This window comes from Saccopteryx leptura, chromosome 3 (assembly GCF_036850995.1).
Source record: "Saccopteryx leptura isolate mSacLep1 chromosome 3, mSacLep1_pri_phased_curated, whole genome shotgun sequence".
In the NCBI taxonomy this organism is placed as follows: domain Eukaryota; kingdom Metazoa; phylum Chordata; class Mammalia; order Chiroptera; family Emballonuridae; genus Saccopteryx; species Saccopteryx leptura.
The window spans coordinates 66,331,075-66,347,778 of record NC_089505.1 but is presented as its reverse complement, the minus strand read 5'-3'; the positions used below and the strand labels follow the sequence as shown (position 1 = coordinate 66,347,778).

Below are 16,704 nucleotides of genomic sequence, written 5' to 3'. Positions count from 1 at the left end.
CCCCCTTGTCTCTCTTTCTCTCCTCTCTCTCTCTCTCAAAAAAAAAAAAAAAAAATCAATAAGTAAAATCTTTTTTTTTTTTTAAGCGAGAGGAAAGGAGATAGAGGCTCCCGCATGTGCCCTGATCAGGACCCACCCAGCAACCACTGGCTATGAGAGGGGGAAGAGGGAGAGAAGTGGGAGAGGGAGAGAAGCAGAGGGTCACTTTTCCTGTGTGCCCTGACCAGGGATTGAACAGGGGTGTCAGCATGCTGGGCTGATGCTCCGTCCATTGAGCAAACCAGCCAGGGCCAAATAAAATCTTTAAAATCAATAAATAAAAGTTTTTAAAAAACCACAAAACTTTCCACAGACCTTATTCTCACAGGGTTTCTTTCCAGTGTGAAGTTTCCCATTTCTGTAAGATGCAAGTGTTCAGGGAAGACTTTTTCCTGTACATTAACTTACTGAGCTCCCAACTAATATGTCTTTTTTTTTTTTTGGTATTTTTCTGAAGCTGGAAACGGGGAGGCAGTCAGACAGACTCCTGCATGCGCCCGACCGGGATCCACCCGGCATGTCCACCAGGGGGTGATGCTCTGCCCATCTTGGGGCGTCGCTCTGCCGCAATCAGAGCTATTCTAGTGCCTGAGGCAGAGGCCACAGAGCCATCCTCAGCGCCCGGTGGAGCCTTGGCTGCGGGAGGGGAAGAGAGAGACAGAGAGGAAGGAGAAGGGGAGGGGTGGAGAAGCAGATGGGCGCTTCTCCTGTGTGCCCTGGCTGGGAATCGAACCCGGGACTTCCACACGCCAGGCCGACGCTCTACCTCTGAGCCAACCAGCCAGGGCCCTAATATGTCCTTTTTACACATTCAGTGTTTTGAGAAAAATAAAGCCTTCTTCACATCCCTTTCACTCCGAGGGCATCCCCTAGTTGTGCTTCTTTAGATGGCTCTTAAGTGCTGAATTATAAGTGTAGCTTCTTCCGCATTCCTTACACATATAGGGCTTCTCCCCAGTGTGAGTCCTTGCATGTATGGTAAGTGCTGAGGACTTACAGAAGGTTTTCCCACATTCCTTACACTTATGGGGTTTCTCCACAGTGTGCCTTAATACATGCTTGCTAAGGTGTAAGGAATACCGAAAAGCTTTCCCACATTCCTTACATTTGTAGAGTTTCTCACCAGTGTGAATTTCCAAGTGTTTCATAAGGACAAAATAAGAAGCATAAGATTTCCTACAATATTGACATTTATAGTTTTTCTCTCCAGCCCTAGCACTCCTGGGTGATGCGGGATTTGGAATGTGAGTAAAGGTTTTCCCACTTTGATTATTCTCATTATTTGTTTCTGCTGCATAAGATTGCATCTGCACGCCACTCATCGAGTTACTTCGGGAGATGTTTTTATTCTCATTGGACTCATACATTTTCTCTTTAATGTGAGTCTCATGTGCCCTGAGGACACTGTCTTCAGTGACGACGTTCCTAGATGGATCCCATTCATGAATATTTACCCCCAGATACATTTTATCACGTACACGAAGCAAATGGTTATGGTTGTCAGCCTGCGTGTTTGATTTTGGCTGTGTTGGCATTCTCACACTTGGAACTGAGGGAACGCTCTGCGACAGTCCTCTGTCATCCTCACTGTCTTCAGAGATTTTATGACTCATCGTTAAGACAGAATTTTGCTTCAAAATACATTTTCCTGTGGAATCTCCCTGTGAAGGCACATGCTTTGAGCTTGATTTAGGGTTCTTCTTCATTCCAGAATATGCCCAGACTTGGACCAGAGATGTGTCTTTCTCTTGGGCAGTTGCAATGAGCTTCACTTTTTTCCTCCTCTGCTTGTGTGGCTCCTCTGTTTGGTGGTGTTCCAAGTCTCCTCTTAAGGTGGAATTGTTGTTCACAAGACACACTTTGTTGCCTTCATGAAATGTCTCTTCAGCAAGACTGTCCCGCTGAGGAATTGTGCCTTTGGTTTTATGTTGAATCATCTCACCTGAAATAAAGCAGCACAAAAATTAAGTTCTTTGTTGAAAGTAAAGGTGGGCCCTGGCTGGTTGGCTCAGTGGTAGAGCATCAGCCTGGTGTGTGGGTGCCCTGGGTTCAATTCCTGGTCAGGGAACACAAGAGAAGCAACCATCTGCTTCTCCCCCCTCCCCCCGCTTTCTCTCTCTCTTCCTCTCCCACAGCCATGGTTTGAGCGTATTACCCCAGGTGCTGAGGATGGCTCCATGGAGCCTCTGCCTCAGGCACTAAAAATAGCTCAGTTGTGAGCATGGCCCCAGATGGGAAGAGCATCAGCTGCAGACAGGGGTTGCCAGGTAGATCCCAGTTGGGGTGTATGTGGGAGTCTGTCTAGCTGCCCTCCTGGTCACTTGGTAAAGGGGGGGGGGAACTAAAGAAAGTAAAGGTGGGCTGGAGAGGATAAAATAGGCAAATGCCCATATGGGCTGCTTTTCAAATGTCCACTGAGACATACGAGAGGCAAATGTGAAAGCAAAAAAAGCCAGAGACAGCAAGCAGAGAGCCGGTAGGGGTCTGGGCTGTGTCAGGAGTGCCCATGGCTGTGGTAAGGATGGCCTTTCAACGTGGATGGCAAGCTGCTAAGAGACGTCTGCAGAAATGGAGGGTATGATCAGGAAAGCCAACTGGTAGAGAGCTGGACATAGAGTTTGTTATGGACTGAATTTGTTTCCCTCCCCAAATTCATGTGTTGAAGTCCTAACCACCCCCCATATGATAATGTCTTCAGGTGGGGCCTTCTGGAGGTAGTTGGGGTGAGGTGAGGTGGTGACGGCGGGGCCCACGATGGGAGCTGCGTCCTTCTAAGAGGAGAACAGCGCTCTCTCGGGCGTGAGGACACAAATGAGAGAGGGTGGCTGTCTGCAAACCAGGCAACACAGCTCCGTCAGGTACTCAACCTTCCAGCACCTTCAGTGTGATCCTGGTTTTCAGAATGAGAGATAAAACATCTGTTGTCTAATACCCAGTCTGTGGTCTTCTGTCACATCAACCTAAAAAGACTAAGACAGAGTCCATGTGTAATTTTAAAGTTGAAGGGGGAGAGCCTGACCTGTGGGGGTGCAGTGGATAAAGCATCGACCTGGAGCGCTGAGGTTACTGGTTAAAAACCCCAGGCTTGCCCTGTTAAGGCACATTTAGGAAGCAACGACTACAAGTTGATGCTTCCCACACACCCCCTCCCCTTTTTCTCTCTCTCCTCTCTCTAAAATCAACAAACAAAAAAAATTCTAGAAAGAAAAAAGGTGAAGGGGGACAGGTCTTTCTCTGGGGGAAAAATGGAAAGGGAGAGAAGTTGAATTAAAAGTAAAAATCTCTAGGCACCTGACGAAGCTCGTACAGACAAGCCTCAGCTTTCTTCTCAGACAAAATGGACTTTTTTTTTTTTTCAAATCAAGGTGAAACTCATACAACATAAAAGTGTACAATTCAGTGGCATTAAGTACAGTCACCACGTTGTACGACCATCACCTCCACCTCATTCCAGGATGTTTTCTTCACACCAGAAGAAAAGCTTGTCTTCATAAGCAGGCACTCTGCCCTCTCCCGCCAGCCCTGGGCAGCCGGCCACCTGCTCTCTGTCTCCACATGCTTTCTTCTGTCCCTCTTCTCTCATTTAACACTGTGCTTTCAAGGTTCATCCACACTGCCACATGGATCGAAACGTCATCCCTTTTATAGGTGAATAATGTGCCATGGTTTGGATACAGCACATTTTGCTTCTCCATTCACCTGTTTATGGACATTTGAGTTTTTCCCACCTTCTGGCTACCGGGAATGGTGTTGCTCTGAAGACCTGTCCCTGTCTCTGTACCTGCCTGCACGCCTGTCTTCAAGTTCTTTGCGTATACACTGAGGAGTGGAATTGCCGGGGTCATATGACAATCCCGCACTGAACTTTTTGAGGCGCCACCACAGTGTTTTCCACAGGGGATGAAATGGAGTCTTAGCATTTCCACATGGCTCGTGAAATCTGTCCTCACGAGGATTCAGATCTGCCTGGCGCTCAGCTGCACAAGCGCCTAGGGAAAAAGCCCTCACCTGGCTAGACCTGCTTCTTGCTCCAAATGGGAGGCCAGGCAGGGTTGGCCTAGTTGAGATCCTGGCCTCTGGCAAGTGGGAGGGTGTGCGACATAAGGGGCCGGCACTGGGCTGTTAAGAAAACAGCACATGCGCTTTTGTTTGCAGCCGTCCCAAAGCTAAGAAAGCAAATTTCTCACCAGTGCACTAAAGATCCATGCTCCACATTCACCCACTTAAGGATTCCCCCAAAGGCTATTAATCACGAAGAGAATAAAAATATAATGCAACATAGCCCTGACCGGGTAGCTCAGTTGGTTAGAGCACTGTCTCGATACACCAAGGTTGTGGGTTCAGTCCCTGGTCACAGCACATGCAAGAATCAACTAATGCGGCCCTGGCCGGTTGGCTCAGCGGTAGAGCGTCGGCCTGGCGTGCGGGGGACCCGGGTTCGATTCCCGGCCAGGGCACATAGGAGAAGCGCCCATTTGCTTCTCCACCCCCCCCCCCTTCCTCTCTGTCTCTCTCTTCCTCTCCCGCAGCCAAGGCTCCATTGGAGCAAAGATGGCCCAGGCGCTGGGGATGGCTCCTTGGCCTCTGCCCCAGGCGCTAGAGTGGCTCTGGTCGCGGCAGAGCGACGCCCCGGAGGGGCAGAGCATCGCCCCCTGGTGGGCAGAGCATTGCCTCTGGTGGGCGTGCGGGGTGGATCCCGGTTGGGCGCATGCGAGAGTCTGACTGTCTCTCCCCGTTTCCGGCTTCGGAAAAATACAAAAAAAAAAAAAAAGAATCAACTAATGCATGCATAGGCAAGTGGAACAACAAATCAATGTTTCTCTCCCTTCCTCTCTCTAAAATCAATCAATAAATAAATCTTTTAAAAAATATATTGCAAAGGACAGATTTCCAATTTCACTGGGGAAGCCTTATGTCTACCACAACAGTAGCCTTATATCTGGAACTTAACAAGTTGGTGCATTTCTCAGCAGCCTCCTGAGCACAGGAGTGGCCTGATTGACCTCTGTCCCATCCCTGGAGGAGCGCAGAAATGGACCCTTTTACCCAAGGACAGGGTCACAGGAAGGGACCCCTTACCCCAGGACAGGGTGCAGGAAGGGGCACCCCTATGCAGGAAGGCCAGGTTCCGGCAGTTCTCCAGCATCACGTCTCTGTAGAGATTCCTCTGCTCGGGGTTCAGCAGGGTCCACTCCTCCTTGGTGAAGTTTATTGCCACATCCTTGAAGGTCACCGGGTCCTAAAATTAAATGCTCTTTTTGGCATCAATGAGCTACTCTTAGCAGTTGAATTGTGTCCCCTCCCAAAGATATGTTGAGACCCTAACCCCCCGGGACCTTGAATGTGACCTGATTTGCAAATAGGGCTTTTTGTAAAGGACTTAAGTAAGATGAGGTCATACTGGACTAAAGTGGGCTTCTGAAAAGAGGAAATCTAACAGACACAGAGAAGAAAGAATGGCACATACCATGGACATAGAGACAGGAGTGATGTGGCCACAAGCCAAGGACTGCCAAGGAAAGGCGACTGCAAGTATTATAAAAAATTGTCCTACCTCGCTCTGGCTGGGTAGCTCAGTTGATTAGGGCATTGTTTCAATATGGCAAAATTTGGGTTTGATCCCCAGTCAGGGCACATATAAGAATCAACCAATAAATACACAAATGAGTGGAACAACAAATCGATGTTTCTCTTTGTGTCTGTCTCCCTGTTTCCCTCTAAAATCAATAAAATTTTTACAAATTGTCCCACTTCTAATGAGAAAGCAAATTAGGCACAATTTACCAAAATTTTATACGTAGTTATCCCTGATCCAGCATTTGCATTGGTAGGATTACACTCCCAAAATACCCTAGCCCAAAAGCCAAATGACATATACACATACTTATTTATTGAAGGGGATTTATAACAGCCAATGAGTGAAAATCACCCAACTATTCGACAATAGGTATTGCTTAAAACCTATGCTGCATCTACCTCATGAAGAACTATATGGTCACAGATATGAATAAGATCTCCTCCATATATTGATAGATACGAAGTGTTATTATGTGATATCCAGGTTATAGTTTATATTTTAAGTGAAAAGAAAAAGAGGGGCACAGGATATGTATTGCAAACCACAGTGAAGGAGACGGGATAGCAGTAAAACATCTAAATATAGCCTTGTTATATAGATTTTAATTGGGAACCAGCTAATGTTTACATATTCAAAACTAAGAAAGTCTGGAAAATGGGAAAAGCTAAAATTAATGTATATATCAAGGTGGCAGTTTAATCCCTAAAGTAAAAAATTAATTTGAGCTTGACCAGGCGGTGGCGCAGTGGATGGAGTGTCGACCTGAGACACTGAGGACCCAGGTGGAAACCCCGAGGTCACTGGCTTGAATGTAGGCTCATCAGCTTAAGCACAGGGTCACTAGCTTGAAGCCCAAGGTCGCTGGTTTGAGCAAGGGGTCCTAGCTCGGTTAGAGTCCGCCCCCCCCCCCCCCCACAGTCAAGGCACATATGAAAAAGCAATCAGTGTACAACTAAGGTGCTGCAACTATGAGTTGATGCTTCTCATCTCCCTTCCTCTCTGTCTATTTCTCACCAAAAAACTAAAAATAAAAAATTAATAATTAATTTGAGAGACTCTACAACTGCAGTAAGATTCTATTGTACAATAACATTGAGAATCAGCCCTGTTCCCGGGGAGCTTTTACTGCTAAAGGCAATACTGCCTCTGCTTCTTACAAATACAACGGTGGGCAAAGGTGAGTTTATGATTGTAATACAAAGAAACAATACAATAACTAATAAATAATAGTACAATATAAACTGTGTTTTGCGTACTTACAACAGTAAAACTACTTTTGCCTGCCCCTGGTACTCCATATGCACTGTAGGATGGGGCAAAGGTATCATGTTAATGATAAGAAGCAAGGTTTTGCCTGACCAGGTGGTGGCGCAGGGGATAGAGCATTGGACTGGGACGTGGAGGACCCAGGTTTGAAACCTCGAGGTCGCCAGCTTGAGCGTAGGCTCATCTATCTAGCTTGAGCAAGGGGTCACTCGCTCTGCTGTAGCCACCCCCTCCCCCCCGTCAAGGCACATATGAGAAAGCAATCAATGAACAACTAAGGTGCCACAACGAAGAATTGATGCTTCTCACCTCTCTCCCTTCCTGTCTGTCTGTCTCTCTCTGTCTCTGTCACAAAACAAAACAAAAAGAGAAGCAAGGGTTTTGTCCAAAAAAGATTCAAACAGAATATAAAAAAAAAAAAAATTTAAAGCCATCTTCATGATTGACTGTGAGCATGAGTGTGCGACCAGTCTGTGGAAAGAAAATGGTTAGGAGGAAGCACTGAGATCTTGCTCCCTGAGCATGTCATCAGTCTGGCTCAAATAAACTCCAAAAAAAAAAAAAAAAAAAGGAAAAAGAAAATAGAATGAATAAACAGGAAGCAAAGAGAAACGGCTGATCTGGGTACAGGAAATACAACACAGAAGTTCAAGCTCTCTTGTGGCGGCAGAAAGGGGAGAAAGCATCCTAGACCATGACTGTTAAGAGGATGTGGAGGCCGAGGGCATTAGTCTGTGAATGGTCCGGTTTAGAGCATCCTGAAACATAACATCTCAATTGATTGAAATACACTGAATACTAAAAGCACAGGAACTCAAAATGACACCCAGAAAGGGAAGGTTAAAGGGGAACCAAAGGCCATTTTTCACCACTGAAGGCAGCCTTAGTCCTTATTCTGACACTTTGTTAATAAAGAAACTTCAAAGAACTCTAGAAGAAATGGTTGCACTGAAAAGCCAGCATTTTGCAACCCAAATAAAATAACCAGTTCAGAAACAAACAGTAATGGATGCTAAGACATGGAGGTGTCGTATAGAATGGTAAGAGCCATTATATTTATGTCGGTGGCACAACACGAGATGCACCATTGCAAAAGCATCCACCTCAATCTAACTGTGCACTTAGGTCTAACTTTCAACCACATAGCGACCTGCAGCTGGACCACCTGCCACACCAACCAGGTGACTTTAACAGTCGAGGTCATGAACAAAAAGACAGGCTAGTTCCAGTTAGACTAGGAGAGCTGAAAGAGAGACCTCACTTATGCAGGTTGTTAGCACTCTTATTAAAAAAAATCTAAACTCTAAGAGATATTTTTGGTGAAAATGTGAAATTTGAACTCTGGCCAAGTGGGTTATGAGTAGAGGTGGATATAATGGTGGGCGCACAGGGCACACTCCCTGGTCCCCGACTTCTGAAGGGTCCTGCAAAAGCCCAACTTTACACATTTTTCCTAATGACACCAAGCTTGGTTTCATATGTGCAATTTTAATGTTAATAGCATGTAATTTTTAAAATTTATTTAAAAATATGGTTAACATGTATTTTTATGTTCCCTATCTCTCTCTTTTTTTTAAGGGGCCCAATATTTTCTTCTGCGCCCAAGTCCTCAATCGATTTTAATCCGCTTCTGGTTATGAGTTGTTTTTTAAACACACACAAGTGGCTGCTTCCTTAATCTGAAGACCCACATGTTTAGTATATTATTTAAAAATTTGACTTGTATAAATTTAATGTACTCTTGTCTTTATAAAAGTTTTTTGTAATATTACACATTAAGCAAACTTACATTAAATCTTTTTGTGTGTGACAGAGACAGAGAAAGGGACAGATAGGGACAGACAGACAGAAAAGGAGAGAGATGAGAAACATCAATTCTTTGTTGCGGAACCTTAGTTATTCATTGATTGCTTTCTCATATGTGCCTTGATGGGGGGGGGGGGCTACAGCAGAGCGAGTGACCCCTTGCTCAAGCCAGTGATCTTTGGTTCAAGCTGGTGAGCCTTGCTCAAACCAGATGAGCCAGTGCTCAAGCCAGCAACCTTGGGGTTTTGAACCTGGGTCCTCTGTGTCCTAGTCTGATGCTTTATCCACTGCTCCACTGCCTGGTCAGGGAAAACTTAATTTTATTTATATTTACTCTGCCATGTAATCTCTCCCTCCCTTCTTTCCTTCTTTGTTTCTAGTATGTATATTGACCCAGCAACCCAGGGGTCTTGAACTGGTGACCTCAGCATTCCAGGCCGACAGTTTGTCCACTGTGCCACCAAAGGTCAGGCAACAAATTCATTCTTTAAAAAGCTCAGAAGTATGGGCCCTGGTCGGTTGGCTCAGTCACAGAGCGTCAGCCCAGTGTGTGGATGTCCCAGGTTCGATTCCCAGTCAGGGAACACAGGAGAAGTGACCATCTGCTTCTCCATTTCTCCCCCTTCTCTCTCTCTCTCACTCTGTCTTCCCCTCCTGCAATCATGGCTCGATTGGTTCCAGAGCATCAGCCCCAGGCTAGCTGGGTTGGGAGCATTGGCTCCGAGAATCAGCCCGGGATGGGGGTTGCTTGTGGATCCCGGTTGGTGAGCATGCAGGAGTCTGTCTCTCTATTTCCCCTCTTCTTTCTTGGAAAAGAGGAAAAAAAAAAAAAAAAAAAAAAAGCTCAGAAGTATGTATGACTGTAAACAAAACTTCAGGTATCCTAGTATTTTATTCTTAAATGCTGTTGTTATACATTCCTGGAGCATGAGGAGTCTTTGGAAAATGTGATCATGACATTACCACACTGAGAAATGCTAGCAGTCTGCTTATATACATAGTATAAGTCAGTTCCCAAAACAAGACCCACATATTCGCTGCAGAAGAGTGTATAATGAGCTCCTTTTCATGAAATGAAGGAACTCTGATAAGATATGCAAGAATCGCCCTGGCTGGTTTGCTCAGTAGTAGAGCGTTGGCCTGGCGTGCGAGAGTCCCAGGTTTGATTCCTGGCCAGGGCACACAGGAGAAGCGCCCATCTGTTTCTCCACCCCTCCCCCTCTCTTTCCTCTCTGTCTCTCTCTTCCCCTCCCACAGCCACCAGGGCTCCATTGGAGCAAAGTTTGCCCTGGCGCTGAGGATGGCTCCGTGGCCTCTGCCTCAGGCGCTAGAATGGCTCTGGTTGCAACAGAGCGATGCCCCAGATGGGCAGAGCATCGCCCCCTGGTGGGCATGCCAGGTGGATCCTGGTCGGGCGCATGCGGAAGTCTGTCTGACTGCCTCCCCGTTTCTGGCTTCGGGGGGGGGAAAAAAAAAAAGATACAGGGGTCCCCAAACTTTTTACACAGGGGGCCAGTTCACTGTCCCTCAGACCACTGGAGGGCCGCCACATACAGTGCTCCTTTCACTGACCATCAATGTAAGAGGTGCCCCTTCCGGAAGTGCGGCAGGGGGCCGGATAAATGGCCTTAGTGGGCTGCATGCGGGCCATAGTTTGGGGACGCCTGATAGACTATGGTGGCACAGTGGATAGAGCATCGACCTGGGATGCTGAGGACCCAGGTTCGAAACCCTGAGGTTGCTGATTTGAGCACAGAATCACAGACATGACCCCATGGTCGCTGGCTTGAGCCTAAAGGTTGCTGGCTTGAGCAAGGGTTCACTGGCTGGGCTGGAGCCCCCACTCCAATGAAGGCACATATGAGAGGCAGTCAATGAACAACTAAGAGTTGATGCTTCTCATCTCTCCCTTCCTGTCTACAAAATAAAATAAAATAATAAAAAATTTAAATATTTATGTTGAGTCCAAAGATCCCTTAGTAATCACTATTCTGGAGCTCTGATGTGCCCAGGTTTTTACAAAACAAAAAGAAATGTAACATTCAAAGTTATTAAGTGCTTGGGGACAAAACCTCTCTCTCAATTACTGTTTCAACTCCCTGAGAAACCCTGTGCTCTAAAAAATCATAGCCTACCTAAAACATGGCTGTGTGACGTCATATTGATAAGCAAGGAACTTTGTCCTCTTGCCTGGGGCATCTAAGTCTCTCGGAAAGAGAAGCAGTGTCAGATAAAGGACTGGAGGCAGCATTCCATACCTATCTTGAGTTTGTGGTTTCCAAAGAAACAGCCAGACCTGACGATAAACCCTCCCACAAACGGCTCAGTCCCAAGTCTGTCTAAGCCTGGGCTTTGTTTAAATTTACCCTTTCCTCCCAGTTCCCTAATGAATGACCTCAACCCTTCAGTTAACTTGGGGCAAACAGGAACAAAGCAAAAAGAAGGCACAATCCTGGAGCCACTCAAGTCAGCAGGGAGAAGGACAACACACATCTGGCAGATGACTCCCCTCTCACCCTTCTTCAACTTGCCCTTTTGCAAACTCCCTCTACTGGGGTCTCAGTTCACCAAAATGAAGATGGTGCCTATCGGACCAAACTCAAACCCCGAAGCCCTTTTTCTCTAGAAGAACCCAACCGGCAGCCTTTCTGACCGCTTGGGATTTTCCAGCTCACCCTAATCACAATCGACTCCAACACCTGGAACTCTTTCACGATTCAAACAACACAGTTCCTGCCGCCGCACTCGGACTCTCCCTAAGGTCAGCGGCATTTTGCATGGTTACCACCGCCCTCGCCCCCAAAGTGAAGGGCGAATTCCGGGCAGAACACATGGGCGGCTCCTGACTTCCTCTCTCCTCCCCCGCGGAGAATCCGCTTTGATAGCTGCTCCCAGCTCGCCGAGCCCGACCCGCCCCGGGCGTGTGCAAAACCCCGGCAGGCACACTCACCATTCCCCCAGCGCCGGCTTCTGGTGCAGCGCGAGAACTCATTCCACGTGCGAGAGGGTTGCGGAGCTGCGGACGAGAACGCTGGAACTGTACAAAGAATCATCACTTAAACCAGTAAAAATACCCCTTTCGTACCGCTGAAGGGATCCAGGACAGAGGTGCGTCCTGCCCAGGCACTCGGTATCTGCTTCCAGACCCCCTGATCAAAATGGACGAGTTATGGGGTCAATGGGAGGAGGAGGAACCAAGCAAGACCTACACCCCTTGCCCTCCCTCATGACCCGACTGCTCAGAGCCCGGGGTCCGACCTCGCCCGCCCTCACCAGATCTGCATTTCCCGCAGAATTTTCTCCTCAGACACTTCTGGGAGGCAGGGGACATTCCAGCCTCTTTCCTGCCTCCCAGCCTTTGATCCCTACGGTCTCCTCCACTAGCCGCAGGTCCCCAGGCTGGGCTCCAAGACACTCTGGATTTGTCCTCTTGAATTTTCAGTCTTTATAGTCTAAAAGCCTTGTGGGCATGGTTGCTTCTCCCAAGAATTTTATTTGGTGAGACCCCAGCGAAGTCCCTTAGCAGCTGAGACACTCAGACTTTATCTCAGGCAACAGTTGTCATGATGGCATCCTGACAAAACTAACGGCTCTGATATCAAAACAATCTTATTCTAAGAACTTGCCTTTTATCATGAACAAATGGATTTGAAATTATATCAAACCAATAAACAATTTTTATGAAATGTCTCTTCATTTCTAGTAATGCAATTCTAATCTAAAGCTTACATTTGCCTAATAATTATATTCCCTGCTCTGACACGTGCATAGATAGCTTCCTGCCTTATCAACATCACTTACCAGAACACTCTTCTTTTTAAACCAGAGATTTAAAAACTACATCATAATCACCCACAGTCCCCTTGGTGTTGTGCTATCTGTGGGTTTGAACAAATGTATAACACTTATCATTTTAATATCATACACAGTATTTTTACTCCCTGAAAATCCCCTGTGCTCTGCCTGTTCATCTTCCTAAATTAAAATTTTGTATTCATTAAACCCTAACTCTCTATTTCCTTCCCACCCACCTCAGTGCCTGGTCACCCCTATTCTATTTCTCATTGCTGTGAATTGACTATTCTTCATACCTCACAGAAGTGAAATCAACAATATTCTTCCTTTTGTGTCTGGTTTACTTCATGTGTCAACGGAAGGTTGTTGGCACCAATTCAACTCTTATCAGGAATCTCCAACAGGAATCCCCAACTTGGGGTGCAGTGTCAGCAGCTCCGTTATGAAACAGCACTGCTGCAAGGTGGCCCTCCGCAAGGATCCTCTCTGTTGCCACTCCACGCCACTCCACCTCCTCTGCTCCACTCTGGTCACTGCCCCGGAGACAGTCTTCCTGACAAACGCCGTTTTCAGTCTTGGGTGGAGAGAGAGTGCGCTCCTGGGAGCTGACTTATACACTTAGAAGCCTCCTCCCCTGGTTCCTGATTGGTCTTCTCTCATTCAAATGATGACTCCAAATCCTGGATTGAAATACAAATCCAGGAACTCCTTTATAAGGGTGGGCTCTGGGCAGGAACACTTTAGGAGGCAGTTTAGCGCAGGTCTGCCGCGGAGCAAGGCTTGTGTGAGAGGCCTCAGTTTAGTAATGGCTGCTAAGGCTAATAATATGAGCCCATTTGGTCACGGAGAGCTCTTCTCAACAGGTCCAGCCTGACCTGTGGTGGCGCAGTGGATAAAGTGTCGACCTGGAAATGCTGAGGTCGCCAGTTCAAAACCCTGGGCTTGCCTGGTCAAGGCACATATGGGAGTTGATGCTTCCAGCTCCTCCCCACCTTCTCTCCCTGTCTCTCTCTCCTCTCTCTCCCTCTCTATCTCCCTCTCTCCCTTTCTCTCTCCTCTCTAAAATGAATAAAGAAATAAATAAAAATAAAAAAATATATTTAAAAAAAAAAAAAAAAAAAACAAGTCCATTCACTCTCCAGGCCAATACATTTAACACATTTTCAAGGTTTATCTCTGTTGTAGCATGTATTCCTTTTTTGGCTGAACAATATTATATTGTTTATCCATTTGTAGGAAAATGGCTGGAGACTGCAGCCCTGAGACAAGTCTTTGGTATGGTCTTTGGAACGCCAAGTCCTGCGGGGGTAGAACGCTGCCCCAGCAAGCCCTGATAAGATTATAGGAAACAGCTGATTCCTATAGCCATTTCCTACATGCCTGAAAGTATTAGTTCTGCACCTGAATCCATTCTAAACTAATTTGACGCAGGGTCTGCTAATTTGCTTGATGAGTAAAGAAATGAATAAATACGATCAGGCTGCAGATATCTGGGCTCTCAGTTCTAGAGGCTGGAGTCCCCTGTACCCATCTTTTCTCTATGTTGTGTCTTGTGTGTTTTTACTTAAGTCCTGCAGCGCCTTCCTTTTGTGTGCACCCATTTCCGAGCTGGCCTCAGCATCCATTCATCCATCTATGAACTTGTGGGCTGTTTTACCTTTTGGCTATTGTGAATTATGCTGCAATGAACATTGATATAAATACATCAGGTATTTTAAAATTAATGTTTTTATAGTATAATTTAAGGTTTTTGCCTTCCACTTTTTGGTATCATTATATATATTTAATTCACACCTCTAGTAGTCACTATAATTGAATTTTTAGCATCCTGTCTGACAAATTTTGTCTTTGAATTAGAACAACTCTATTTACATTTAATGTAATTACTGATATAATTGAATGAAAACTTTTGACCTTAAACACTTACTCCACTTCAGTGAGGTTTCCCTTTATTATTATTCACAAAATCTATAACTTTACTATTTATTTCATACTTTCCATGTTTTTATTTTTTATTTATGTATGTATTTTTTACAGAGACAGAGAGTGAGTCAGAGAGAGGGATAGACAGGGACAGACAGACAGGAATGGAGAAGCATCAATCATTAGTTTTTCATTGCGCGTTGCAACACCTTAGTTGTTCATTGATTGCTTTCTCATAAGTGCCTTGACCACAGGCCTTCAGCAGACCGAGTAACCCCTTGTTGGACCCAGCAACCTTGGGTTCAAGCTGGTAGGCTTTTGCTCAAACCAGATGAGCCCGCGCTCAAGCTGGCGACCTCGGGGTCTCGAACCTGGATTCTCTGCATCCCAGTCCGACGCTCCATCCACTGCGCCACCGCCTGGTCAGGCCTTTCCATGTTTTTATTGTTTATTTTATATTTTTCCTTATTATTCAGTGTTCCTTTATTTCTACTTTCTTGTCTACTTTTGGGTTATTCCATAATCCTTTCCTAAATCCAGTCTTAAAATTTTTTTCAGCCCTGGCTGGTTGGCTTACTGGTAGAACATTGGTTGGCCCGGCATGTGGATGTCCCTGGTTCAGTTCCCAGTCAAGGTACACAGGAGGAGCACCCATCTGCTTCTCCACTCCTCTCCCTCTCCTCTCTCTCTCTCTTCTCCTCCTGCAGCCATGTATAGATTGGAGTGAGTTTGCCCCCAGAGCTGAGGATGGCTCCATGGCCTCCACTTTAGGCCCTAAGAAAAGAGCTTGGTTGCGAGCATGGCCTCAATGGCCAGAACTTGCCCCCTAGTGGGCTTGCCAGGTGGATCCTGGTCCTGGCACATGCGGGAGTCTGTCTCTGTCTCTCCTCCTCTCACTGAATAAAAAAATTTTTTTTTCAGACATTACCCTAGAAATCTCAAAATGAATTCTTGAAAAAAAAAAATCTAGAATGAAATTGTAGTTTTACTAAATCAAAGATAATGTAGCTGGACCAGGTGGTGGTGCAGTGGATAGAGTGTCAACCTGGGACTCTGGGGACTTGGTTTGAAACCCTGAGGTCACCAGTTTGAGCTTGGGATCATAGACATCACCCCAAGGTTACTGACTTGAGCCCAAGCTCACTGGCTTGAGCAAGGGGTCACTGGCTTAGCTGAAGTCCCCTCGCCTCTGCCCTGGTCAAGGCCGGTATGAGAAAGCAATCAATAAACAACTAAAGTGCTGCAACTATGAGTTGACGCTTCTCATCTCTCTCCCCTCCTGACCTATTATGTTTTGAAATAGTATGTATGGTAAATCCAACAGGATGTTATCATTGTTGTTTTATACAACATTTAGATTTACTCCTATATTTATTATTCCTTGCTATTTTTGTCCTTACTGCATTTCTGCTCCCATCTGTCATTATTTTTCTTCTTTTTTTTTTTTTTTTTCTTTTTGTGAAAGAGAGAGAGAAGAGAGAGGCAGATAGACAGGGACAGGCAGACAGGAAGGGAGAAAGATGAGAAGGATATACTCATAGCTCACCTTAGTTGTTCATTGATTGCTTTCTCACCCAGCAACCCCATCTAGGGCCGTGCCCAGGTACTGAGCTATTTTTAGTGCCTGAGGTTGATGAGGTCCACGGAAGCTATCCACAGCGCCCCAGCCAATGCGTTTGAACTAATTGAGCCACTGGCTATGGGAGAGGAAGAGGGAGAGAAGGGAGAAAAGGGGAGGGAGAGGAGCAGATAGTTGCTTCTCTCGTGTGCTCTGAGAGGAAATGGACTCTGGGATGTCCATAGGCCGGGCTGATGCTCTATCCACTGAGCAAACTGGCTAGAACCCACTTTTATTTATTTTTTAATTTTTAATTTTTTTTTTTTTGTATTTTTCCGAAGTTAGAAGCAGGGAGGCAGTCAGACAGACTCCCGCATGTGCCCGACTGGGATCCATACGGCATGCCCACCAGGAGGCGATGCTCGGCCCCTCTGGGGTGTTGTTCCATTGGGGCCAGAGCCATTCTAGTGCCTGAGGCGGAGGCCTCAGAGCTGTCCTCAGTGCCCGGGCCAACTTTGCTCCAATGGAGTCTTGGCTGCGGGCGGGGAAGAGAGAGAGAGAGAGAGAGAGAGAGAGAGGGACGAAGGAGAGGAGGAAGAGTGGAGAAGCAGATGGGTGCTTCTCTTGTGTGCCCTGACTGGGAATCGAACCTGGCACTTCCACACGCCAGGCTGTCATTGTACCGCTGAGCCAACCGGCCAAGGCCAGCCCATTTTATTTTTAAGGGGACGTTCTACTA

The 16,704-nt window shown here is 46.3% G+C and overlaps 1 protein-coding gene across 2 annotated transcripts; it reads right to left on the bottom strand.

Moving 5' to 3' along the window:
- Positions 1-560: 560 nt before the first annotated feature.
- On the bottom strand, positions 561-13,051 carry ZNF114 (zinc finger protein 114). Of its 2 annotated transcripts, none has more exons than XM_066371891.1 (4): positions 12,781-13,051; positions 11,640-11,726; positions 5,119-5,278; positions 561-1,981 (listed from the first exon to the last, which is right to left on the bottom strand). In XM_066371891.1, exons 2-4 carry the CDS (start codon positions 11,679-11,681, stop codon positions 909-911), a joined length of 1,275 nt encoding a protein of 424 aa, XP_066227988.1. In that variant the 5' UTR covers positions 11,682-11,726; positions 12,781-13,051; the 3' UTR covers positions 561-908. The 2 variants fall into 2 exon arrangements, with proteins under 2 accessions (XP_066227988.1, XP_066227989.1); XM_066371892.1 differs by having other exon boundaries at positions 11,640-11,705.
- Between the last annotated feature and the right edge of the window lie 3,653 nt (positions 13,052-16,704).

Excerpts from the sequence above, each read along its gene's own strand:
- ZNF114 (XM_066371891.1), bottom strand. The coding sequence starts at position 11,681 with ATGAGTTCTCGCGCTGCACCAGAAGCCGGCGCTGGGGGAATG. Across the intron at positions 5,279-11,639 it reads AAGCCGGCGCTGGGGGAATG|GACCCGGTGACCTTCAAGGA; the intron begins GTGAGTGTGCCT and ends ATTTAATTTTAG. Across the intron at positions 1,982-5,118 it reads TTCCTGCACCCTGTCCTGGG|GTGAGATGATTCAACATAAA; the intron begins GTAAGGGGTCCC and ends GCTTTATTTCAG.